This window comes from Metarhizium brunneum, chromosome 1 (genome assembly GCF_013426205.1).
Source record: "Metarhizium brunneum chromosome 1, complete sequence".
Taxonomy (NCBI): domain Eukaryota; kingdom Fungi; phylum Ascomycota; class Sordariomycetes; order Hypocreales; family Clavicipitaceae; genus Metarhizium; species Metarhizium brunneum.
In genome coordinates this window covers 8562201-8588239 of record NC_089422.1, presented here as the reverse complement: position 1 = coordinate 8588239, position 26039 = coordinate 8562201, and the positions used below count along the sequence as shown (strand labels likewise).

The 26039-nt window shown below is 53.3% G+C and overlaps 7 protein-coding genes across 7 annotated transcripts; 2 read left to right on the top strand and 5 right to left on the bottom strand.

Annotated features, from left to right (window-relative positions):
• Window positions 1-414: 414 nt before the first annotated feature.
• On the top strand, window positions 415-1558 carry rpn11 (26S proteasome regulatory subunit rpn11; the record flags this gene model as incomplete). The annotated part of the gene is made up of 3 exons (XM_014692478.1): window positions 415-477; window positions 554-807; window positions 874-1558. The coding sequence occupies 3 exons, from the start codon at window positions 415-417 to the stop codon at window positions 1556-1558; spliced, it is 1002 nt and encodes a 333-aa protein (XP_014547964.1).
• A 1349-nt stretch (window positions 1559-2907) lies between these two features.
• Window positions 2908-5470, bottom strand: srk1 (Serine/threonine-protein kinase srk1; the record flags this gene model as incomplete). The annotated part of the gene is made up of 4 exons (XM_014692479.1): window positions 2908-3976; window positions 4041-4285; window positions 4674-5149; window positions 5431-5470. The coding sequence occupies 4 exons, from the start codon at window positions 5468-5470 to the stop codon at window positions 2908-2910; spliced, it is 1830 nt and encodes a 609-aa protein (XP_014547965.1).
• Window positions 5471-7805: 2335 nt separating this feature from the next.
• On the bottom strand, window positions 7806-9514 carry prlL_0 (MFS transporter prlL; the record flags this gene model as incomplete). The annotated part of the gene is made up of 5 exons (XM_014692480.1): window positions 7806-8278; window positions 8341-8755; window positions 8816-8855; window positions 8910-9373; window positions 9449-9514. The coding sequence occupies 5 exons, from the start codon at window positions 9512-9514 to the stop codon at window positions 7806-7808; spliced, it is 1458 nt and encodes a 485-aa protein (XP_014547966.1).
• An 853-nt stretch (window positions 9515-10367) lies between these two features.
• Window positions 10368-10556, bottom strand: G6M90_00g026160 (uncharacterized protein; the record flags this gene model as incomplete). The annotated part of the gene is made up of 1 exon (XM_066129962.1): window positions 10368-10556. The coding sequence occupies one exon, from the start codon at window positions 10554-10556 to the stop codon at window positions 10368-10370; it is 189 nt and encodes a 62-aa protein (XP_065986035.1).
• A 788-nt stretch (window positions 10557-11344) lies between these two features.
• Window positions 11345-12687, top strand: G6M90_00g026150 (uncharacterized protein; the record flags this gene model as incomplete). Its single annotated transcript, XM_014692481.1, has 2 exons — window positions 11345-11827; window positions 11884-12687. The coding sequence occupies 2 exons, from the start codon at window positions 11345-11347 to the stop codon at window positions 12685-12687; spliced, it is 1287 nt and encodes a 428-aa protein (XP_014547967.1).
• Window positions 12688-17203: 4516 nt separating this feature from the next.
• On the bottom strand, window positions 17204-19370 carry G6M90_00g026140 (uncharacterized protein; the record flags this gene model as incomplete). The annotated part of the gene is made up of 2 exons (XM_014692482.1): window positions 17204-18010; window positions 18147-19370. 2 exons carry the CDS (start codon window positions 19368-19370, stop codon window positions 17204-17206), a joined length of 2031 nt encoding a protein of 676 aa, XP_014547968.1.
• Window positions 19371-23000: 3630 nt separating this feature from the next.
• oxdC (Oxalate decarboxylase OxdC) lies at window positions 23001-24755 on the bottom strand (the record flags this gene model as incomplete). The annotated part of the gene is made up of 3 exons (XM_014692483.1): window positions 23001-23680; window positions 23990-24329; window positions 24399-24755. 3 exons carry the CDS (start codon window positions 24753-24755, stop codon window positions 23001-23003), a joined length of 1377 nt encoding a protein of 458 aa, XP_014547969.1.
• Window positions 24756-26039: the final 1284 nt, after the last annotated feature.

The following is a 26039-nucleotide window of genomic DNA, read 5'->3' as shown; positions in this document are numbered from 1 at the left end:
GCCAGCCGCATTGTCCTACAAAATCGAAAGACGGGAGAAGTTGCAGGCTTAAAAGGATGCGTCGCAAGGAAGGTCGCGACTGCCCTCCCGCCAATTGGTGTAGATGGCTGAATACGGATTAAAGTTGAGGCGGTATGGCTAAGGCTTGCCCGATGTCGTGTATCAAAGCCACACGTTAATATGGGGCTCGGCAGAGCTTTGGCGCAGTCATTGACAAAGGGTGCCACGTGACTTCATTACTCAGCTTGTCACTCCAGGCAGGCCGATGCTGGCGTCAACGCAAGGCAAGCTAGCTCCACAGCAGCCAAACCTCAACACAAACCACCTTACGTCGAGGATATCAAGAATTGATTTCAGGCAGTGGTCTTTACCTCTTCGTTTCTCCCCTCAAAACTACATTCTACGCCCTTAACGATGGAACGATTCAGAAATTTGCTCGGTGGTGGCATAGGCGCCCTTGGAGCCGCCCACGGCACGGTACGTGCAGCTCCCGAGCCCTGGTGCTTTGGCTGTCTTCGCAGGAAACTAACTTGTGCCCTTTGTGTAATTGCAGGACAACACAAACCTCATTGACAACTCTGAGACGGTTTACATTTCATCACTGGCGCTATTGAAGATGCTGCGACACGGCCGCGCCGGTGTTCCTATGGAAGTGATGGGGCTCATGCTGGGGGAGTTCGTGGACGACTTCACAGTCAAGGTGATGGACGTGTTTGCCATGCCTCAGAGCGGGACAGGTGTCAGTGTCGAGGCCGTCGATCCCGTTTTCCAGACTAAGATGATGGACATGTTGAGGCAAACAGGAAGGTAAGAGGAACTGCCGACCATCACACGGGCCATGTTGAAAGGGAGGCTTACACAAGGCGTAAACAGACCCGAGTCAGTCGTTGGCTGGTACCACTCACATCCTGGGTTCGGATGCTGGTTGTCATCGGTTGATATCAACACCCAGCAATCCTTTGAGCAGCTGAACCCTCGAGCCGTGGCCGTCGTCGTCGACCCCATTCAGTCCGTCAAGGGCAAGGTTGTCATTGACGCATTCCGCCTAATCAACCCGCAGCTTTTGATGATGGGACAGGAACCCCGCCAAAGCACCAGTAATTTAGGCCACCTGAACAAGCCCTCAATCCAGGCTCTCATTCACGGCCTCAACCGCCACTACTACTCAATCGGTATCAACTACCGAAAGACGGCCCTCGAGGAGAACATGCTCATGAACCTCCACAAACACGTGTGGACCGAGGCGCTGGAGATGAACGACTTCCATTCAGAAGGCGACAAGAACAAGGAGCGGCTGCAGCGCCTGGTCAGCCTAGCCGATGGCTACGAGAAGAGGGTCAAGGAGGAGACAGAGTTGACGAAGGAACAGCTCAAGACGCGTTATGTCGGCAAACTAGACCCCAAGAAGCACTTGGAGGATGTCGGGCAGGAATTGATCGAAGACAATATTGTTGCGGTTTCTAGACAAATGATTGACAAGGAGGCTACTATGCCCAAGAAGGAAGGACAGGCGGGACACTCTAATGGGGATCAAATGGTTACTGAGGAGGAGTTGTAAAGTGGTTTCGTGGTCGGGGGTCACATACATGCTTCCCCTTCGGGGACCGTACATTGTAAGATTACCAGGCGTTGGAGTCAAACGGGTCAAGACAATTTAGAGACGCACTGCGCAGCTGAATCGCAAGGGTCACCTCTAGACGTGTACTTACCGTGATGAATGTGATCTTTTGCCAGGTGATATTGCATTGGCCAGGAATATACCACGAGACCTGGTCCGCAGCGCTTTCGTATCCTTCCAGCGCAGGAATCCTTTCACCTGACAATGTAGTAAACGGTCAGAATTATGCGCAATCCAGAAAAGGAGCTTGTCACAGGGATCGGATGTCGGGGGACGCTGCAAGATTCGAGCCCCCAATGTGGTTGACCTAGGTATCGAGATGGATATTTGATAGACGAGGCTTGGCAGGGGAAGAATGGGAGCACTTTGCAAGACGGTAGTTTGCAGAGCATCGCTTGGTGAGACAGCCTCAACGGAGGGGCGTTACTGCTTTGGGCTGGGGCCCTACAAAGATGGTTCTGGGGACATGAACAGTTTGAGCCCCTACAGCAGCCTGAAGAGGCGAGGCAGAGTGGTGAGGATGAGCCTTGCGGCATGTCTGTACCTGGCGAGACAGCAGCTAGCTCAAAGTAACTCCAGACATGGGAATCACATACAATCACATACAAGCGAGGCATATTGATTTTGCAAAACGGCGTCGTCCCACGCCGCGATCCACATCGATAAGAGGACGAAGGAGGTCGGAAAAAGGTCAGAGGCCAAGTCCCACGGACACGACATCACTGCCGAAGAAACCTCGTAGCGCCGCCCATGCACAATTTGTACGGAGAAGCGCGAAATAGGAGATGAAAGCAGACTCAAGTAGGCAAATCCTTGCATCTTGTTTATTAGAGCACTCAACAAATGTACATGTTGCCAGAACTCCCTGTAAATGTATCCCGCCCAAGGTACCGGACATATGCATCAAGCACTCTGGCACCAGCCCCCCAGCAGCTCGATGTCGACATCTCGAGCGCTGTTAAACAGGCAAAGAAATAAAGGAAATAAGAAGCCGATTCCAAAAAGTCCCAACGCCTCCAAATCAAAGGCTGATCTTCTCTTCATTCCAGCGCTGGGGAACATAAATATGAAAAAAATGGACTATATGAAAACGAACCAATCAAGGGCAACACAAGTTCACTACAACGCCCTTCGTTATTGTTCTCCCCCATGCCGCTGTCTCGAATATGCCTTTCCAGATGAAAAATTGTGTCTGATAGAACCACCTCGCTCAATGTATGTTAAGAAATGTCTAGGTCTTGCGTGGCCCAGGAGTATGGGTATCGTCAATCTCAAGACAGCACATCTCCTTATGCGCCCATGGCGGAAATCTTTTTGCCTCGTTTGCCAAGTAGTGTTGCATTTTCAAGAGTCAACTCAAACGCGCCCTTTTGTCGATTCCGGTCTCGGACCTGTTGTCTAGCTGCAGCGGTCACGGCTGCTGAATGCTGACCATACCCCCTCTCAGGCGCAGGAGCAGGCGCAGGCGCTCGTTCACGTTCCCGTCCCCGAGCAAGGGCTTCTTGATCCCGAATGTTGGTATTCCGCATGCTTTGTTCGAGGGCATGAGTACCGTTGTTGGGAGCCTGACTCTGAGCTTGCTGGTCAACTTGCATCTCATCGGCATCCTCGTCTTCTTCATCCAAGCCGCCCAAGGGCTTGCCCATGCCACCGGCTCGAGCTCCGACTTGAGCACGTCGCTTGCCCTCTTCTTCCTGACGATGGACAGCATAGCTCACATCAAACACCTCGCGCAAATTGACAGCACCAGGTGACCGGAAGTCATAACGCTTGCCCACATCGTCCAGCTTGCTAGCATCAAATCCTCGGATAACAGCCTCCGACTTTCTCCTCTCTTCGCTAGGAGTTGGCCCAGTGCCCTGAATCCACGGGTGGGCAAGAAACTCGCGAATGGTGAATCGCTTATCCGGATCGACAGTCAATAAGTGGGTGATGAGATCTTTCGCAGACTGGGAAATATCGTCCCACCACGGTGACAAGAAGGTGTATTGTCCCTTGGCCACTTTTTCGGTCAGGACCTCAATGCTCTCGTCATAGAATGGGGGAAACCCGCAGAGCAGGGTGTACAATACGCATCCGAGGGCCCACATATCAACCGACTTGGAATACCGTTCATCCTTGACGATTTCGGGGGCTGTGTAACCAACGGTGCCACAAGGCGTCATAGTCTGACTCTCCCAAACAATCTTTGACAAGCCAAAATCGGCAATTTTGATCTCACCAATACCCCCTGCGCCCTTCCCAGGAAGGAACTCGCCCTCATCCACCTTGTCCTCATCACCCGGTTGCTTCGGTTTCGGGACTTTGGAGGGGATGAAAGGTATCGGGTTGAACAAGATGTTCTCGGGCTTGATATCACTAGATGGAGTTAGCCCTCCATTTGGAAAACACTCAGACTCCATTCCTACTGGCAAAGTCTCACCGATGAACAACTCCCTTCTCCTCGTGCAAGTACTCCAACGCTCGGGCGACACGAATGATTACGTGGCGAGACAACTCCTCGCTAAAGTACGTGAGGCGGACAATTTGATGGAACAACTCGCCACCGGGAGCGAGTTCAAGAACAATGTAGTAGTATTGCTTGGATTCAGAAAAATCGATGAGCTTAATAATATTCGGATGATCTAACTGGCGCATAATCGAGACTTCTTTCAATATATTCGAACGCTTGGAGATGATAGGTCAGCATTCCCATTGCTTTTCTTGAACTGTAGATGTGGCCAATGCCGCCAAAGGCGTGAATAGATGCTGCTCAAAGCAACATGTGGATTGACAACTGCAATCCGACAAAAGAGAAATATGTTCGCACCTCTGCTGCTTTCGGAGCCTTTTTGAATTCCGGATGTAGATGCCTATCTCCCTATCCGGGGCGAGAACCCCAAATGTTGGTAATCGGTCGATATATATTGTAGAGAGACTTGCGCAACGGAAAGCAGTGGAAAGGGAATGGCAAGAAAGCTCAAAAGGAGAGGATGGAACGGGGCAGGACAGAAACCAAAAAAGGGGAGGAGGAAAAGAGCGACGTGTATACGCTCTTAGTCGCAATACCACTTACTTGCATGCTATTCATTTCATATTTACGAACAACCTTGATGGCGACTTCACCAGCGTCGCCCTGCAAGTCGCGGGCGCGATATACGTTGCTAAACGCACCGTCGCCCATCTTTTCGATCAGTTCCCATCGTTCTAGACCGGGATATCTAGGGAACTTGGACCTGCTTGCGTTTTCCTCGGCAACGAGTTTGGCAAGACTGGCATCGTCGACGCGTTTCTTGGAAGTGCCACTCGCTTTGGCGTTGACGTCTTGCGCGGGCTCAACGTGGTGGGCGGCAGCGTTGTGGGCTTGAGCAGCTCGGTTCTGGGTATCTCCCGGGGTCTCTGAGTAGGCCTCGAGTGGCTCCTTGTGAGGAAGCGGCTGGTGTAGGACGGGGTCGGAGATGTTCATTTTCTCCTGGTTTGCAGCGGGAGCAGGTGGTACATCATTCTTCCTCGAGGGCTCGTCGTCTACATTAACATTGCGAGCTTGTTTGCCTAGTAGCGAAGAAAAATGCGATTAGTATCAAGAGTCCCTATTATTTGAGGTAAAATGGAAACCATGTGATAAGGTGGCTTGCGTACTGAGGGTAGACGTCATTGGACAACAGAAACAGTCCGAGAGGAGTCTGAGGGGGTATGCCATCATGATTGACGGGCAAATTCCAGGGGCTGATCAGGTAGGAATGAATGAAGATGAATGGCGACGAGCGACAACTCAGGACGCGGGGTTTATTACATGATGAGGAGGTAGGTACAATGCGACGAATACAACTTACCATGGCGGATAAGGTTCTTGATGTGCTGAATCGTCGACATGGCGGGCGTATTGAGGCGCCGCTAATTAGCGACTACCGATGCTTCTGAAGGCGTGGCTTCCAGTGCTGCAATACGTATACCGACGCGTGGAAAGTTTGTTCCAAAAAAGGGTACTTTGGCTCGCGGCTACTTGTTTTTGCTGTTCTTTTTCTATAGCGCCGTCGTGTTTGCAGTATTGTCGCTGTCGAGATTGGATTTTTGCTAGATTGCGACGGACTGGGTGCGGGGTTTGATGGGCGAACGATGACGAAGGTGCGAAACGCAGCAATTCTGTTCTTGTGCGATGACGGACGAGAGATGAATGACGAAGGGGACAAGGGGAGCGCCCCAAGATGCAATGACAGGAATTAAAGCAAAACAACAAAGTCTAAGACCAGGTAAGACTGGGCGGATGGCAGCGGGAGAAGAAAAAAATAGGCGAGGCGGCTTCGGAAACGACGTTTGAGATTCTTGGGTGGATTAGAAACCAGATTTGAAGGCCAAGGTCGAGCTGGCTGCTTATGGGCCACAAGCAGACGTCAGCCGGTCCTGGTCGCTTGAGGCGCCAGGCCAGCGGACTGGAGGGTGTTTGTGCAGCGGCTTTTTTCCATCCATCCATCAATGCCTGGCCGGTCTCAAGTGCCTGTTGGCAGTGGGTTCAGTGGGGCGGCTGAGTAGCCAGTGCAAGGCCCCAGCCCTTGAGCCCTTGAACATTGAAGCATCAATATCTGGAGATGGTCTGGTATGACGTGCCGAATGACGGGGCCCATCAACACCCAAGCTGGCGGAGTAATATCATCAAACTGTCGCGCATATATATTGACTTGTTTATCTACGGAGAACCCAGGTGTCCTGCATCTGGCCAGCCCTTGTGCCGATGCGTTGGGCCATGTCGATGCTCGGCCAGCCTTTTCACACAATCAGGATTTGCCGCCTCCCCTCTACGTCCTGAAGGCATCCAATCCGTTGACGGCGTGTACAGATATCCAAGGCGTTGCTGTTGCGGCTTGCAGCATATCGCCACTCTTGAGGAAAGATGATCGACCAGTCCACAGACGCGGTGGCATCATCGGTGTCATCACATGGCGAGGCCCAACCCGGCGATGACGGCGGCAGTGGTCCGGGCATCATCATCGTTCTAGCCATTGATAGGCCTTGAGCATGCAGCCTGGGCGACGAACGAGTGACAAGGTTGAGCCTGTTTGCAGACGCACACTGATTCAGGATGTGCTTGACATGTTGACTCCGCCCAGACTGCTACTTGTCGCCTGGGCTGTGCCTGACTTGCGGCTGTTCGGGCCAAACGGGAAACCGAGAGACCTCACATCTTTGGGGAGCCAAGCATTCAGCCGGGCAGCATGACTTACTGCAGAGCTATGTCTGTCTCGTCATCGTGCTCGAGTTGTCTCATCACCTCGCTCGCGGGGCGTTTCCCCCGAGGCATGCTGAGCACAGGATGCTGATCATGGCCCTCGCCAGTTTCGTGCGTCGAAACAGGGTCTTGGCAACAACAAGCGACTCCAGAGCCCCAGATAATGACGCTGGAGGGTCGGCGCCCTGGTGAGTGCGGTGGAGGCACGCTCGCAAGCGTCAACGGTCCAAAGGATCTTGTCGAGTTCCCCTGCGATCCGCCGAGGCAACGACGTCATAGCCGGACCAGGTGCGCGCGCATGGGCCTGCAGCCTCCTCGCCTCCTCGCCAATCACAAGCTTTCGCTACCTTGATTTCTCTGCGCGCTCCGGAATGGATGGACTGGGCCATTTTAGTGTGCCTTTTCTGCAAGCTCCAATAGTCCTCAACCCTAACCCTGAGAAGTAATGGACTACCAACATGGAATATATATTAAATATCTATCGTCATTTACTTCATCTTACCCCTATCAAGTAATGTACATACAGTGTGAGGCAAAAGTACCCAACTATCGCGCTCTACACTACAATACCCTATAGTATATTTAGTTTAGTGTCATATGTAGTTGATGAGCAAAATATATTCTTCCACAGAGTGTGAGCTTCAGGTTATGTATCCACGATAAGAACCGCAACTCTTACATATGCAAGATATGAACCAGATAACGAGCTGGACTTTGAAGATGCTTACTATTTGTCAACAATTACGCATGCTAGTGTTTTAACGACTCTGGCAAAAGTGGAGGCCTTACACAAGTGCGAGGTTCAATTTGGTAGATCTTCTGTTTTTCCCTTTCAAAGGTAGCAAGCCCTACTCCAAAAAAATATCACCGAGACCTTGGTGAAATTTCCTCCCTTGGAAACCAGTGACACACCAACTTGAGTGACGCATAGTATCTTGCCACAAACTGCATTCCCACCGGTACCACAGACACACGGGCAACCCATTACAGCTTGAAGAGAGTCGGCTCGACTCCATTCCTCCTGGCCTCCTCAGTCAACCTTCTATTCTTCACCCTGTAAAATGCCCACAGTCCAACAGAAGCGGCAGCAACAAATATCTGAAACCCGGCATTCGTCCAGTGGCCAGTCGGGTATCCCCTGCTCTTCTCGCCTGCCTTGTATATCCAAACACCGGGGATCTGCCCCAGCCCTCCTCCGCAGCTCACATTGATAGCAATAGCCAGGCCCGTAGCCGCGGTGCTGTACATGTTGGACGACAGCCAGCCCAACAGCGGAGGGATGGCCGAAAACGCGCCCGACGTCGCGAGAATCAGGCCGCCGTATCGTGACGCGTAAGCGGTCGGCGGCAGGGCGGCCGAGACGATGAACCCGACGGCAGCAACGGCAGCTGCCCCGGCGGTATGTAGGCCGCGCGCGTTGAAGCGGTCTGCCGAGTAGGCGACGGCTAGTTGGCAGACTGTGTCTCTGTCAGCTCAAGTCACGGTGCACACACAGATGTAATGCGGGCTATCAAGGTACCATATGCCACCGCCCAGGGCGTAACGGTAAAGAGTTGGGCCTGGAGATCCTGGTAGCCAAGTCCCGAGACAATCGACGGCGAAAACAGACTCAGGCTCGCAAACCCAGGACTAATGGCAAAGTAAATCGCGTAATGGCCGTAGAGCCGCCAGTCCGTCAGCGTGGCTTTGGCATCCGCCCAGGTCATGGCCGGCTGTGTGCCTTTACTGCCCTCGTGGAGGAGCCGTCGTTGGGCGAGGTCTCGCTCAGCTTCGCCCAGCCAGCTCGCCGTCTCGGGGTAGTCGGGCAGTAGGAAGAAGACGAGGACGGCGCACACGCAAGAGGGGATCCCTTCAATGATGAACAGCCACTGCCACCCTCGGAGATTATGCGCCTTGTTGATGTGGCCTATCCCGTAGGCGATTGCGCCTCCGAACTGTTCACACATCATTAGCCCAGGCGCTTGCGGTTTCTTGAAGGGCAGAAGCCGACTTACAGCTCCGGCCAAGGTAGCCGAGGCGAGAATAAAAGCTACCCTTCAAGGACACGATGAGCAGAGTTTCCCGGTCCATTCTCGCGGATGTACATACCTCACACTCCTCTCATTGTGCCTGTACCAAAACGTCAGGTAGTACACGAGCCCTGGGAAAAGACCTGCTTCAAACGCCCCGAGCAGGAATCTCAAGGCCGTGACGCCGCCAAAGTTCCTGCCGGCACTTAGACAAATGGTGAGGGCGCCCCAGCAAAACATGAGAAACGCCAGCCATCGGCTCGGCCGTAGTCTCTTGAGCAAAATGTTGGAGGGGACCTCGAATACAGCGTATGCCACGACGAATACCATCAGCGCAATGTTGAATTGGTAGTCTGTCATGCCTGTGGAGGTCTGCAGGTCATCATGAGTGGAAGAATTGAGAATCTTGGCGTTGCCAATGTTGGAGCGGTCGAGAAATGACAGGAAGTAGATGGACGCGCAGAGGGGGAGGATACGCAGATCCTGTTTCAATAGTAGGCGTTTTTCTAATTTGCCATCAATGGGGGGCTCTTCATTGGGAACCTGGTATTTGGCTAGTATCACTGATTGTGGTCGTGGCGTCGAGCAAGTTCATCAAGGGGGTGTTGCCAGACTTACGGGCGTGGCGACACCTATTTCCGCATCGTCGCTGCCTATGCCGTGTTTCTCGTCTCCCTCTGCCATTTTCTGTACCGAATTTGGCAGAATCCTGGTCCCGTCTTTCATCTCGGCGGTTCGACTTGGCGCCAGTTGAATGCAGCACAAGGTTGAAGAGCACGACAACACGAGCGGTCGAGAGGCCGGACAGTCAACAGAATAAGCGCCTGGGACATTCCGAAAGTCGGAGATTGGCTATACCCAGCCTCGTGATTTTGGGAGAGATGCGCTCACCGACAGATTTTATGTTGTTGGTCGTGAATGCGGGGAAAGTCGCAAAAGTCGGGTTGATGTTGGAATTTGCGGATCATGCTGCAAGGTCCCACTGCCGACTACGGAAATTGGCGGTATATGTCTTACTTGCGAGGGTTAACCGATTCGGTCATGGGAAATGTTGTTTGTCTAGTTGCTTTTGTGTGGCCATGTTCTGCAAGACGACTCAATTGGGCGGCGTTTGGCACTTCACTCGAAAGTACATTCGCGTGCTATTTGGGGCGAGAGGGTATAAACTATACAGCCGGATTTTGGAGTAACATGTCATACTATCGAGGGTGCTTTATCCGGCTGCGGTGCTAGTTTGTTTAGTTTGCCTGTGGGATTCTGCCATCTTTTATAAGTTAAAAAAACAAATTAACACCAACATATCAAGAACACACAAGCCAGAGAACAGATCAAGCATAAATAGCCATTTCCTGCAATCTTATATGCTTCATTTCAGCCATCTTCACCGCACGCCGCCTACCCCAAACACAGCAAAACAACCCAAAAGACCAAGATTCCAAGTCCTCATTTCAGTTCAGTACATATCCTCGCTATGCTCTCCCGTATGCTTGTATATACTCAGCGCGCCAGGACTAACCAAGCAAACCCCGATACCCTCCTATAAAACTGCCAAATAGTCCATTTCCCTCTCCTTCTGCTGTTTCTCAACCTCCTTCGCCTTTTCACTTTCAGGATTCTCAATAAGCCATTTCCTCAACCCAGCATGATGCCTCGATTCAAAGTCATCCCACTCTCGCTGATCCAACGTAGCCGAATGCAGTACCTTCCATGCCGCATCGCCAGCCATCTTTACCAAATCCACCAGCATAGATACCTCGTCTCCAAAGATAGGTACCTAGGGCCACTTCGGTGGGTGGATGTTTTGTCTAGATTCTTAATATCTACACGCTGCAATATTCTCACGTAGAGAGTTTGGATGTAGTGAATTCATTCACCCCGATACGCGGATTCCATTCATTCGGAGGATGTAATAAATATGAAGACAAGCCAAGCAGGTGTCGACGGCAGATGTGGGACGTAGTGGAATACAATAGATGTATACGAATCCGGAGGGGATCAAGTGCGGTTTTCAAATCGGATAAACAAGCTTAGACCAAGCATGCCAATGGAATTCCGTCTCTGATACTACCATTGCTCAGTCTGTCTGAAACCGACAATTTGCAACATGGCCAAGTAGTAGGCATCATTCTAGTTTCCGGATTCCTATTCCCCCAGAAAGTGATGGAGCTACGCAATAGCCTGCAAGAAAGCTTGCTCCTAGGCAAACTTGTCATGCTCTTGGTCGAGGTCACTACATACCGCGAAGCCATGAGTCACTCCGGAGTACGACATCATTCGATACTCACCGTTGACCTGTGCACCAAGCAAGCCTGAGCTCCTGACAGTTGACATGACAACAGCTGGTGTCACGTGTAGAAGTGGTAACGGGCCAACCAAATAATTGATCTGATCAAATGTAATTTCCTCGAGAACACACCGACAATTCTCCCCGCCAGTTCTCCCGCCTCATCAACTCCACGTTATCACATCACACGAAGCTAAACGTCTCAGCATTGCGAATCCAACAGACTCGCCATGTCGAGATTGGCCCCGAGCAAAAGATGGACGTCATTCGAGGGTTGGGACTATAACGGCATGAAGAAAAGACTCGAGGACCTGATTGCTACTCTAAATAAAAAGGTGCTTATAGACCATGCCGAGCGCATTATAGGCCAGAAAATCAGCGTGAGCGAGCCCTTTTCCGCAGGGCAGTATTGGATATGTTTTGAGTTGGTCGCTGAAGATGAGACTCTTGTCATTGCACGCGTTCGATTGCCTCGCCACCCAAATGCTGCACCAACAGTGAGCGAAACGGACGAACAATATTCCATCGCGTGCGAGCTTTCTGCCATGCGTTTCATGCGGCAGAGACTCTCGACTGTCGTCGTACCTCGGGTATATGCCTACGAGGGTCCTGGGTCGCAGCTCGCCACTGATGCTGGCGCTGTTTACATGCTCATAGAGGGCTTTCGCGGGAACACGCTGCAAGATAGTGTTCCGGATCTTTGTGGATTGCCTGTCAGTGAACTTTTTCCTGTGACCATGGACGATTCTAACCAAGCCTACATATGTAGTCTGCAAAACTGGAGCATGTCATGGCGCAGTGGGCAACAATTCAAACGGCTCTGGCAACCTTGACAAGTCCCCTAATAGGGTCCATCTCCGGTATTACGAAGACTGGAGAACCAATCGTCAATAAGCTATCTTCTGCTGCATCCGAAGGCTTGATGTCACCAGGACCTTTCTCTACGGCTGTGGAGTACTTTACAGCTCTTGGAGAAGCATCTTTATACCGGGCAAGTCGCCATGAGAGCAATCAGAGCATGTCGCACTTCCACAGGCTGGGTGCGTTGGTCTTCCTGGACATTGTGCAGTCTACGCCATTCTTTCAGGCGTCTCCCGCACAATATCCCTTTAACCACATGGACCTTGGCACACAAAACATTATAGTCGATGATGATTTAAACTTCTTGGCCGTCATTGATTGGGAATTCGCTCAAACTGCTCCTTGGCAAGTCAACTACTACCCAATGCCATTTCCACTATCATGGTCAGACGAGAGCATCAACACGATCCTAGATGATCCCCAGCACCTCGCGCACAAGAATGTATCACGGCAGACTGATGCCAGGGAATTATATTGCAGGAAGTTCCGGGAAGCTGAGGCAAAACTCAAAGAGGAAGGAATGCCTCTTGGAAATGAATTCGCAAAGGTCCTGGAGAGTGCAGCGTCTAGGATCTATGGTTGTTTCTCCAAGCTTGGGGATGTACCGGAGCAAGACGAGGGCTTGGTTTACGAGATGGTGCGTCTGGCATTTAATTTTGATGTTGAGAGAGCCAACCAATATCTTGGGAGCATGTCAGACAAGCTGGTGTAGGTAGGTGTGGGAGTTACCTGAAATTTGGACGTGCAAGCGCATGGCTCGCCAAGTTGTTCCCGAGTTCGTTGCCTTTATGATTTAAACTCGCCTCTTTCCAAACCTCTAATGACTATCTTCTGTTGCGAAGTATACTTTAACTTTATCATTTTGTAGCTGTGACAAGGGCCTAGCTTGGAGCAATTACTCAATTCATCTAATAACAGTCTTTGGTATCAAAGGTCCTTGGTTTTCCTTACGGCCTTGAGGGACCGAAGATGTCTATTTATACAAGAAGTCGGTGAGGACCTTCTGCCCTAATCCCGTGACCGTAGCCCTTGTGTAACAGGGCGATTTCCGTGTAACAGTAGCTCCTTCACTGGGTCTTTTGAGCTCTCTGTTTTAGAGGTGCTGAGCTTTTGTTAGGATTTTAAGTGATGTAATGGGGAAAAGGAATAAGTTATTGGAGATCTATGATTTGCTTTGAGGGTAGTCTGTGTATTTAGGATGATGCTGCGGATTAGTTAACGGCTGTCTTGGGATGGGGGAAGGAAATGATTGACTGACAATCCACTTATCGGAAAATCAAGGGGTACGGGCTCGCAGCTAACGCGTTCTAATTTCGTAGACGCGACTTCCCAAATAAGATTTACGGAATAAACGCTCCCAAAGGTCTCGCGGGCTGCCACGTAGGATGCCACGACAGCAGACCACTCGGCATTCACCCTTCCATAACTGAACAACAATAATGTCCGCTTTCCATCTTCTGCAATGGCCTTGATGGCATCTTTGAGTGCAAACGTGCTTGGTGTCATGAAGCAGGGCTCAGTCCGAGCAGCGAAATTCCGTGTATTACACGGTTGGGACTCAACAAAGGCCCAACATCGTTACACGAAGCGATCACGGACCAAGCCGGAAGCCTCAGGCATATTTGTTCCTTTTATTTATATAATATAGGCCTTGCCCTCCTCTCATTCCTCAAAAATGAAGGATCTTTGGCATCCTATGAGATTATCTTTGAATTGAGTTGTTACTACTGCAAGCTCTTGCATTGAGCTCTTGTCATACTGTGGAGGGAAGATCATGCTCACAGACAGAAGTCCAAGGTGTGTCGAAAGAGGGGTTATTGGGCCCGGGCCACCTTCAAAAGCACCAGTCCTTTGACCGTTGCTGAGAATGCCGTTGGTTCACCGAAATGCAACAGGTGGAATGGTTGCCTTGTAGGCAAGAGTTCCCTCATTACTGACAGGATCATCCAGGTATAAAGCCATGCCTTTCCAACTCCCTCAAGTCGATTATCCTCTTCTTCAAATATTCCGTAAATCAATCATACTGATCACAAGACGCCAAACTCCACGAGTTGACACCAAGCATCGTCCTTGAATATTCCCTCAAGAAGAAGAAACATTTGGCAACAAACATGCCCTCTGCCAGCAACCAAAGCCAGTGCTCGAAATGCGGTGTCGTTTACGGTCAAGGCCAGTCTCACACTTGCAAAACGTGACAAGCTGCTATAGAGAGAGGTATGTTGGGGACGAATGCTTTTTCTTCACTGCTGACTGAAGCGTGAACAGGTCTATTCGACCATTTGTTAATACGAGTTGAATATGGCTATGTTGAATGGATGACGTAAGGTCAAGTTCTACTTCGTTTTGGTTTAGGAGCTAGGCAATTTGAGAAGTTCAGTTGTGGAATCTTCAGAGCCAGTGGGCTATTCGGTTGAACAACTGGCATTGTTCGTCTCTCCGGCTTGGATTCACAGCGGTAATATAGCCATCTATACCTTGAGTACAGAATAGAGTTTCATAGTAACCTAGACCCAACCGCCAGGCCAACTGTATACGAAGGGCACAACAAATTATGGGCCTGTGTGATGACTTCTCGATTGAATACATAATCACAGCTGCTTGAGCCAGTCATCGACTATTGGCAGTTGCTGCGCTCACGTTCTTGACAGTAAATGCCCACTCGCCTAATACATGCTCATTGTTGGTAGTTGAGCCGTTAGCTGGGCCACTAAACTCCTATTCACCCAACACGAAGTCGTGGCTCGTTATCACACGAATACATGGCATGGCCTTCCCAATCCGGCGGATGACCCCTATTGCAGCCGGTTCCGGCTGGAACACCGCAAGGGATGCATTGTCACGGCACACAAGGTGGCCAGGGAGATAACCGGGCGCCGCCTACGACGAGCTCTGGCCTGCGGCCGGCCTTGACAATAATTGCGAGGTCGTGACGCGACATACGAGGCTGCGATGCTACACACACGTGAATGGCGTGGGCCAAATTTCTATACGAACCAGTTTCTAATAAGTATTTTTTTATTAACTTATTAAAATCTGTGGAACGCCTATGTTATATATCATATTAAAGATATAAAGCGGGAAGCTGCACTCAGCTTATTACTGGCCAACCTGCCGTGTTCACCAGACTCTACTCGGCCACCAATTTTTATCCCGCTTTGCCTAACTCCGTAGGAGGTTTGTAACTTAGTCAGAGCCATCAACTGGTAGCTAACCGTACAGCATGCTGCGGGAGGGTTTGAAGTCATTGTTTCCTCGATCCACTTGAAGTATAGATGAGATTATATAAAGTTTGTCTATTTTCGCCGTGAGTATCAAGCCGTTTTCAGGTCAATTCTATAACCAACAACTGGGAATATGGTTGACTTCAAATATTATCGAATGCTTGGAACATACCGAGTTATGCGTAGCTCTACATGGCATGTAATATTATTCTACTTTGTCGCCAAATAGATTAATATTAACCAGCGAGGGCCCAGAATAGTGAAGTTGATCCCTGAAACGGGGATGATAGATGACATTTTGTGTGCGACAGTATTCGACACATCACACACCTCAGTTTCGAAGTATACGGGCGCAACAATACGGCTCTTCGTGAACAATATAACTCTCCGAAGGAGTATCTTGGAATAGCAGCAGAAAATTTTCCCAATCTCTTCTGTAAGTCCCTAGCCTTTGGAACAATTGAAGACTCAACTCTGCCCCGCCAATGCCCTTTCGGTGTTTGTCGGCCCCAATGCTATTGTCACTGGCCCTTTTATACAGACGCTTGAAGTGCCTTGTCCGCCCCGTATTTGAAGTCATTGAGAAAATGCAAACAGGAAGCATCAGAGCGTGAAGCCAAAAGAGGAGGCGGCCAGAGATTTCTACCTCCATACGCACGAGATGATGGAAGGAATTGTCTTTAGTTTAGTCTGACGTAAGTGTCTCAACATGTTGCACCGAGAAGGCATAGTACTGTATAACGTTCTGGACCAAGAATCGTTTCCAGCATATGGTCAACGGGCTTACAGAGACGGATTGTGATCCCACCGGTGATTCCACGTGGTACTTGAAGATCCCTTGATCGGAGTATAATCAAGCTACAAAGTGCCCTTTGTGCCCTGTGAGAGCAGAGCGTTACAAGCGCCAAAGCGCGAGTAATTGCGGACAATACATTTGGTGCTGTCAGGAGATGAGCTTATCGGAAGCTACTAGTAGAAATTACAAGGGCGATGACGACGAAAAGAATAAAACAATATTGGCAAAAGTAGCTCTGCGGTTATGAAGTCTGAATAACTTTCCTAGATAGACTTGGCGAAATGACAACTTTTACTGTAAGCCTAACCAATATCTACCCATTTTGTGACTAGTAAAGTCGGGAAAACTGGCGAAACTTCATGCCTTGTTGACACTATGAGTGTGACATTACTACCCATGAATCGCAGACAAGTGACGTCCGGTATAAGCTCTTCTCATCACATATTCACAACGGCAATAAAATCAATACAACTTGATATATTTCCAAGCACGTAAATACCGCCGAACCAAATTAGGCCCAGCGACCTCGACCACTTCGGCGAAACATCCATACGCAGCCGAAATAAGCCTAACTTGTAAGCCAAAACATGCAACAATCCACCCCGGCTATTTGGACAGGGTGGTGGTGTTGAGCCTCTTAACTCGTCTAGGAAGCTCGTGGCCTGCAAATCGACGCCCCCTCCTCTCCTGAGGGGATCCATGCCACGGCGTTTCCTGACCTGGGTTAAAGCCCAGGCCAGCACTTGCCAACACAGCAGGGCGGCATACACTGATGCCATACCATGTCAGGTCCCAGCCGACACCGACTTAAATCCGATGCCATCGTGGAATAGCGGCTCCCGCAGACCGTTCGCGTCGGTGCCTTTGTCGGCGAGTGTGCACAACCACTTGCTTCTCACCGACGACTACGCTAGTTATACGACGCAAGGCAAAAGTATGGGCGTGGTTGCGCCAAATTAGTGGCATTCCAAGATCCGCGTGCTCCATGCTCATCCTCATTCCCTGGTGTAGTGTCAAGGTGGAGGGCCAAAGTCAGGTATCACCCGCCTCCCCGGACCTGAACTGGGTAGGTTTAAGACTGATAATATCAATGGTATTTTTGCTTGCGTAGAGTGAAACTACAGTTGAAAAGATTCATATGATATTGAAACAAGAAATAACGGGCTTGAAAAATACACAAAGGTTCAGAGTGTAAAATTAGAGCTGCAAACTCACGCATCCAGAGCCTTCTCCTTGGACAGGTCGTCCTTGTCGTCAGATTTGCCCGGATGCCACAGCGCCATGTCGATGGACGAATACACAACGTCGGCAGCCTCGGCGCGCTGGCGCCCAGGGGAAGCAAATTCCCACCCTGAACGGTCAAATCTCTCCTTGACGGCATCCACCATGCCGACAAATCGGAATTCCAAATCCTGTCCGATATACCTGCGCAGCTCCATCTTTAATTCAATTATGGAAAAGACGCCCGTAGTATCAATAAAGGACACTCGTCCGAAATCCAGAACAACTCGTCGAAGCGGTGTCTCATCTCCGCTAAAGGCCGTGATGCCCTTCCTCTTTCGAATCTTGATGATTTGCTTCTTGGTCGCCGGATTCCATGTCCGCCTGCTCTTGTCCACAACCATGTTGGCATCTGATGCCGGATCGAAATGTACTTTGATTGATTGAATAATGGAAGCCTTGACACGCTCCGCGTTGGGGAAGAGGATGTCGTCGGTGTACTGAACGAGGTACGCTTCAGCCGGGACGTCAACACTGGTTGAGGCTGCGCCGGCGCAAGGCAGGGAGACGTGGTTGTTTTCCGTTTCGAGGTGAGAAAGCCCTATCCAGCGCGGGAACGCAAGGCGAAGCAGGGTATACACGATGCTGAAGCCAACGGCAACAGCCAGGCCGATTTCCGTAGACGTGAAAAGCGTGACCCAGAGCGCGAGTTGGGAGCCTACAAAGTCCACAAAGGACATCTTCCAGAACCGGTAGAACTGGCTCGGTCGGGCAACCAAATGGGCAACTGCCATGATCTAATACCTGTTAGCTGGTATCCAACTTGCTCTCCCCATTGTCGCCATGTGCAGCTCAAACTCGGCCGTCTGGACCAAAGTCGGAACGGAGGTTGGCACATCGGGGTCACAACATGACGAGTCGGAGAGGACCTACAATGATAGCAGACAGAGTAGCCTTTGGAATCCAGTACAGAGCGGGAGCCAGCTCGTACAGCGTCAGCACGATGAGCCCGCCTGTAAAGAGGAAGTTGACGGGGCTGTGAACGTTGCAATCGGAGTTGACGGCAGTCCGGCTCATCGCTCCGCCGGTTGCCTGGGCACCAAACAGGCTGTTGACCATGTTGTTAACGCCGAGAAAGACCAACTCTTGGCTCTTGTCGATGCTGTAGTCGCCCCTCAGGCCGAATGCTTTACCGACGCCCAGGTGCTCGACCGACATTGCGATGAGCGGCGCAAACGCCCTCACGGCCACCTTTTTCAACAGGGCGGGATCGTGCGGACGAGGAGCCGGCAAGCCATGCGTATCTACTTTGGTGACGGCCCAGAGCAGGTCGTTTCCCCGGCCGCGGTTGCACAAGTAGCTGATGAGGGTGTAGACGATGAGCAGAATCACGGCCCTGCTCGTGCACACAAACTTGACGTACTTGCCCCTCTTGTTCCGCTTGCCAACCTGCTCCAGGACCAGCAGAAACGCCAGGCCGGTCAGGCCGATGGCGAGCGTGAGCGGTTTGACGCCGCGAATGTGGGCGAAGAAGTCGTGGATGATGCCCGGCACGTTGGGAGGCAGATCAAGCCCAACCAGGGAGCCGACCTGGCCGAGGCCAATGACAATGGCCACGGCCGAGATCCAGCCCGTCAGCACGGGCGCCGAGACAAAGTCCAGGAGGAAGCCGAGCTTCAGCAGCCCGACGGCCAGGGCGTAGACGCCGACCATGAAGGCCATGGCGGCGGAAATGTCGGCCGGCCGGTAGCCCTGCCTGGACAAGTCTTCCACCGCCTCCGCCGTCAAGAGGCCGAGGATCGAGGTCGGCCCCGCGGACAGCTCGCGCGAGGTGCCCAGGAAAAAGTACAGCAGCGGCGGGAACCAGCTCGCGTAGAGGCCGTTGGCGATGGGCACCGTGGCGATTTTGGCGTATGCCAGCCCCTGGGGGATCAGCATCACGCCCACCGTGACGCCGGCGATCAAGTCTCGCAGAATCCATCGGGGGTCGTAGTGAGGCAGCCACTGCGCGACGGGGAGCTTCTCGGCGAGATACTCTGCCGTCGCGGACGGGAGCCTCCTCGACGCCGGGCCAGCCCAGCCCCTGACGCGATTGATGGTCGGGTCCGTCCGGAAAGACGCGGCCACGCCGTCCTTGATCTGGGACAAGTTCTTCATGACGGAGAGCAGGTGATGGCTGCGCAAGGGGGAGGGATGCTCGGCAAGTCGGAGGCGGTTCACAGTTTCCCGCAGCTACAGACCCGTCAAGGTCGAATCTTTGCGAGTTATTCAAAGTAAACGCTTGCTTGTAAATAAAAAGGAGTGCGGTTCTAGAAGCAACGGCATGCTCCGCGGACCATGTGGTTGATATATAAGTGCGTCCTGGGCTCTGCGCCGCCCACTCGGACCCAAGGCAAACGGCCGTCTACGGTGCCCGGGAGAGGGGAAGCCACTCAGGAACGAATGGAAAACGGCCGGCCAACTCTTCCCATCTACATTGGAGACTCATAGCGCCGGGAGCTTGGCTGCGCTTTAGCCGGCCGGCGTGGCCAGCGAGTCGTTTTGCACAGACCGTGGTGTGCAGCCTTATACCTAACATCGTGTCAGATGCGACGCCGCAGCACCTAGATGGGTGTGACGAGAGGGCAAAAAATAACACACACGCACGCAAAAGACAAATGCGATCGACGCAGCCTCCTTGGTCGTTGGGCGGGAGGTGTATATCCGGCTCCCCATGAGTCCATGACCACCGGCCAGCCCTGGAGACGGCGCCGCGTCCACCCAGGGAGGACGACAGTCGCGGTCTGGCAACTACTTTGGAAATGTGTGGCGTGGCAGGGCGATGGGGAGTAGTTACTGCTTGTGCGAGTTTGTTTCCCATGCTGTGTCTTGTTTCACTGGGATCCGCAGCGGCAGGTAGGCTGCTGTTTCTGTGCAAAGCTGGCCGGATAGCGATGCCGAGAGACGGGAGTCGATCTGGACTCGCCCATCTCGGTACCTGCGATCCGGGGATTGTCGTCTCTTCTTTGGCCCCATCACGTGGGTTTCTGCCAGCGACTTGTCAACGGGGAAGAAGGGCGTTTGGGGCGGATGAAGTTGCTATAGAAGCGACAGACACCTGGCGTCAACACACACGGCGGAGCTGGAAACCAGAGGTTGGTGGCAAAATGCGCACAGGGCCATGGAATACACTACTAGAGTCCAAGGTCAGGTTTCTTTGGGCGCTACTCGAAAGGAATGGGCCGCGGGTGAGCAGGCGATTTGCTCTGCCTCGCAGCTGCGATCCGGCACGGAAATGTCCAATACTGCCGCCAGCCGAGGCCGGTGATTTCAAGTGTGGCTGGCTTCCCCTCGATAGGACTGCCCTGTAGCGTATTTCTGCGGCAACATGGGAGCAAAAGGGCAAGCCACGAGTGGTTCCTTGGTTTGCCTATTGATGCCGACCAGACGGCGTACAAGTCGGTCGCCGGGTTGATGGTCAAACTCACTTCACAAACCACCAAAGCCGGGCGCGATTTACACGGGTTTGTTCTCGCGGCTGACAGAAAAACGAAGCATATATGAGCAGGTGATGTCATGTCTGATGTCCCAAGTTGGCATTGGCAAGCAGCGCAGAGGTGCCGTCCCATCCGAGGATGCAGGCCCAGGAGCCATGGGGCCGTTTTGGAGCCAGAGAGTCGGTCACAGCAATGCAACGCTATGATAAGTGACGAGCGCATTGCCGTTCTATGCGACTGGATGCAACGGAAACTTTGACGTGTCAATGGCTGGGGAGACGTCGTCCTGTCGAGTTGCAACGCTGCGTGTCGCAGCCGCCGCAGACGGAGCGTCCGGTCCGGGCATTCTGTTGGCTCACAAAGCGAACAAGACGTGGTCCGTCGTTGGAGCTGGGGCGTGTCTGCGTGTGTCGATGCTCTTTTCGTTTCTCTGAATAGAGGCGGCTTCCACCCCCCGATCTGGCTCGACGTTGGACCGTCGCCTCCCTGGCCGATCGATGGAACGCGGCAGGGACTCGCGGCCCCTCCCATCATCATCTGAAGCAAGCGTCCAATCGATCCAGTTCCCATGTCGATGACGGGGGGCGGCGTCGTGGCAAAACCCCCACAGAGGCGCCTGGCCAGAGCACGCCGAGAGCAGGGACTTGCCATGTCTGGAAATAACACCAGACACCTTTCCTGCAGGGTGCCATTGCATATACATACATATGTACCTTGGTGAGTGAGACTTGGGTGGTGCTCTGCCTTATACAGACCGCCCATTGGGCCACGGCGTCTCACGTCCGTACTCGGTCACATATCAGAAAGGGAATCTGGATTTCCCATGTGGCGGCCTCGACCACTCAATAAACGCACCCCCGGCCCCCAGCGATGGACCGGCCTCTAAAATAAAGCCAATCGACGGAGCCGACGATCGAAGGGCGACCTTGGCCAGCGGCAGGCCCTGTATAATAGCCGGGGAGGGTTCTCGAGCGGGGGGGACATTGAACGCTCTCCACTCTCTTCTCGAGCTGAAATCTCTTTAGCTGCCCCAAGGATTGAGGCGAGGCAAGGGGACTGCCGTAATTCTCGGGGGGGTTGTACAATTGCGAATAGACGCATCGGGACGCCAGACCCGCGTTGCACCGACCGCGGCATGGCTACCTGGGCGTCTGCTCGCTACCACCCGTTTGCCGTGTCTTGCGTCGGGAGATGGGCAATGTCGCTGCATCAAGCAGCTTTGAGGCTCTTGCCGGCGACAATGCAACTCTAGTCAAGGGATACGGCGAGGCGGTGCTGAGCAGCATGGCATGCCGCTGGCGTTTCCAGTCAATGCCTCATCGATTTCTGACCCCCCCCCCCCCCAACTCAGTTCCTTGGACCCTCCAGTGATGCCTTTGACACGAGGGTCCGTCGTTGGTGGTTGGTGGTTGGCTCGTCGCTTGCATGAATGCCAAACAGACTTCTTCCCCAGAATTCATGCTCATGCGTGGGGGGAGCTCGACGATGCCGATTTACGTCCGAACTCTGAGCCCACGCCGTTTCGATGACGACTGCGTCGTGTGTGGGTGCCAAGTCATCAATTCCTGTCGACGCGTTCGCACTTGCCGCCCGGCCAAGAAAAAATGACGTGCCGAGGCTATCAGGTTTCGTTTTGTGACGTGCATCAGCAACAATGCCCATGCCCATGCCAGCGTGTACACACTGACCGGTGCTGGCTATATTTAGCCGGCATGCTGGCGATTGCTTCACATGCCCCTCCCTGCGACTTGCGTGTCTCGATCGTCGCGGTAGGATCGGCGGTGAAAGAAACTGACTGCCTTGCACCTTGAAACAAACGTTGGCCCCGAGACAAATGCATGACTTCAATGTTGGATGTGGTGTGCTGAGCGAATGACCACCAGGGAAAGAGCCTTTTACGTCCCCCAACATGCCGACTCAACTCCGTCGCTCGTGTTGGCGTCTCTTTGTCGTTTCGGGCGGACGAGCGCCGGGCGGGACTTGATTTGGGCGCCGGCGGATCCACTTCATGACGCCGGGCTGCTCCCGTCGAAAGCGGACGTCGCCGGTTATTCAGACCTCCATGTTCCGAGTCGGTCGTGGACTCGTGATGCACCGTGCAAACTGGCAAGCAGACGCGCAAGACGTGCCGTTCTATCGTTGACAATGGAGCTCATGAAAATTGGCTACTCTGCGGCGTCAAGTATGTACAAGTGTAGGTAGGCATGCAGCGTGCTTGTCAACGCGACCATCTCCCGTCTTTCCGTCTCTGCAAACAGGGCATCATCAAACGTAGACTCCCCATCTCTCGACCACGCCAGTCCCAAAGCTCCTACTCCTCCGCGGCGTCGTCATCCACATCCCCCGGCTGCTTGACCTCGTCCTTCTCCGCGTCCCTAACCGCGTCCCAAAACTTGCGGCCGTTGTCCTCGTCGCCGGCAAACAAGTGGTCGACCACCATGCGCCGCGGCGTCTCGCCCATCCACTGGAACAGGGAAAAGTCTCTAAACTTGTCGGCGCGAAAGACCTCGAGCATCTCGACGGGCTCGTCGCCAATGTTCTCGACAAAGTGGCCCATGTTCTTGGGCACGATGCCCACGTCGCCGGGGACGTAGTCAAAGGTGCGCGCGTTGCCCTCGGCCGCGAAGACGGTCACGCGCGCGCGGCCGCGGATGAAGAAGGACCACTCGTCGGCCGTCGGGTGCCAGTGCATCTCGCGCAGCGCCCCGGGCTCGATGATGACGTGCGCCGCCGCCACCGTCTGCGCGATGGGGAAGTTGGTCGAGTCGGTGATGCGGACGAGCCCGCCCGACGTCTGCTTGGGCTCCTGGTCCAGCATCCGGTGCGTGAACTGGTACCGCGACTTCTTGACGTGCTTGCCCGACGGGCGCTCCTGGTCAATGGCGCCGGGCTGCGAGCCCTGGAAGATGTACTTTTCGCCGGCGGGGAGGTGGGCAAACACTTGGGGGTCGAGCCTGAAGTTTTTGGCAATGACGGACTTGGGCGTGTGTGCTGGATGGGGGGCTTGTGTTAGTCGACTTGGCTGTTTTTTTTTTTTTTTTGTTCTACGTCAAGAGTCGGGGGGGGAGAAACAAGACCCTGTACGGTCTGAAGCAATCACCAAGAATCTGGCACGAAACCCTCACAAAGTTCCTACTGGGCCTAGGCTTTACGCAGTCCACCCAGGACATAGCGTGTTTCTCAAGGCCCAGTAGGAACTTCGTGAGGGTTTCGTCCCAAATTCTTGGTGATTGCTGCAGACCGTACAGGGCCTTGTTGAGCTTCCAGACCGTTCGGGCAATAGTAGATGGGCGGGCTTACCTAGCCAGTCGGTCAGGATAAAGGTAGATTCCTCAGAGAAGCGGCCGTCGTCAAAGATGAGCAGAAACTCGGTGCCGTTCTCACCCAGGCCCTGCAGAGAATGAGGCACGCCGCTGGGAAAGTACCACAGGTCGCCCTTCTTCAGGTCTTCCATGAAGTTGCCGCCCTCGTAGTCTAGGGCCGTGACGCGGACCTCGCCCTCGAGCACGTACGCCCACTCGGCTTCCTTGTGCCAGTGCAGCTCGCGGATGACGCCGGTGTCCAGGCGCATGTTGACGCCGGCAAGCTCGATGCTGGTGGGAAGCTCACGAACCGTGGTTTGCCTTGTCCATCCGCCCTCCTACCGCCCACACCGGATTAGTACAAGAGAAGGGGGGTGATGATGATGATGGGATGAATGGAAACGCACCTCAATCCGCACATGGGAATCCGTGTAGCTCCATCGCATGTTCGGAATGTTGCCATGGTCTGTACTTGGCGGCCGGATCATGTCGGGGCTCTGGCGCGACCGGTCGCGGTTGTATGGGCCGAGGACGGTAGCGCCGTTGCCGTTGCGCCACGGCCGGGGATCGAGGCCTTTGCCAACGGCGTCAATGGCATGGTCGTGAGGATCGCTGTAGTCCGGAGTGTAAGGATTGTCTTTGGCGTATTTGCCCGTCAGCGAGAGGCCCTTGGCGAGCCGCTGCTGGGGGCTGTCGTAGTGAGGGAGGGCGCCGCAGAGCTCAACGGCTCCCGTGAGCAGCAAATGAGCCGAGGTGAGCTTCATCTTGGGCCAGAGTGGACAGCAATGGTGCGGACCAGGTGTGCGGTGGTGGTGGTGGTGGTGGTGGTAGTAACGGCGTGTTGATGTACACCCGCTTGTGGTATTACAAGATGTCTGATCGGGACTCGGGAGCTTGTCAAGCTGTCAATGCAAACCACACAAACGCAGTCGGTGGAAACAATCCATGGGAGAGGGAGAAAACAGCACGGTTGCGCAGCAGGAGAAAAGCGCCTTATAAAAGCGCCACCCAAGCTACCAGAGCTACGCAGGATGGCGACATGCGAAGCTCCAGACGTGTCTCGGTCCAGTCCTAGCCATTCCCATGCCATGCTGCCTTGCCATGCCATCCCTTGACCCATGACGTTTTCCCACGGATGGCTTGTTTTACGCAGTTTAGCCAAAGCGGGCAAATGGCGGCCCCAACCGATTTGCTTCAAATGGACCTTGAACCTTGGAATGCCCTCCCCCCCCATGCTTTGTAGGGGCCGCGAAGCAGGAGGCTTGCTGACCACGACCGGGGTCGCAGGCAAAGCTTCAAGCTGTGACGCCGGTGCCGCCTGGGGATTGTTTTGCAGGCCGACGGTGCCGCGGCGTCTACTTTTCCGCGCCGGGCGCATCCCTCGACTGCAGGAACAGCTGCGGCCAAATACTACCTGGTGGGAACCTGAAGGAAAGACATCAATCATGTTTGACGCAGCCGAGAACTGAACTGAGCTGCGTACCAGCGGCGCGGTGAGCCGGCCCCAGCATGCATGGGGTCCAGATGTCGGTTAAGGCGGCTGTTGATGCCACCATGGACGTAGCATGACACGGCTGGGCTTGAGTCAAAGGGCAATCAATCAGCTTTGGTTTTGGTTTTCAACGGACGGCGAGACTGCACGAGGTGCTTTCTTGCCTGGCCCTCCGAAAAAAGACCAGGCAGCCTCATGATGCAGAGGGCGTGCCGCGACCGAGGGCCGGCTTCACGTTGCGCTCCCTGGATCCCTGATGTCGCAATCCACGCTTGGGCAGACGTGGGAAGAATCATCAGCAAGCTATCAATACCAATTGTACCGAGGGCGTGGGAACCAGAGCTGTCGACTGCAAATTGGAGCCGACGACCGGAGCTCCCCGATCCGATCGAGTGGTCCATGATCCATCCACCAGGGCAGGTGCCAGTCCCACCGCCTCCTCTTGCTCTTGCTCCATCTCGGCCCTCCACTTGCTTGCTCCCGAGTCCCATGCACGTACATAGACCCAGGTGGTGCCTATTAGTATGAGCACCAGACGTGAGCAAAGTCAATTGCC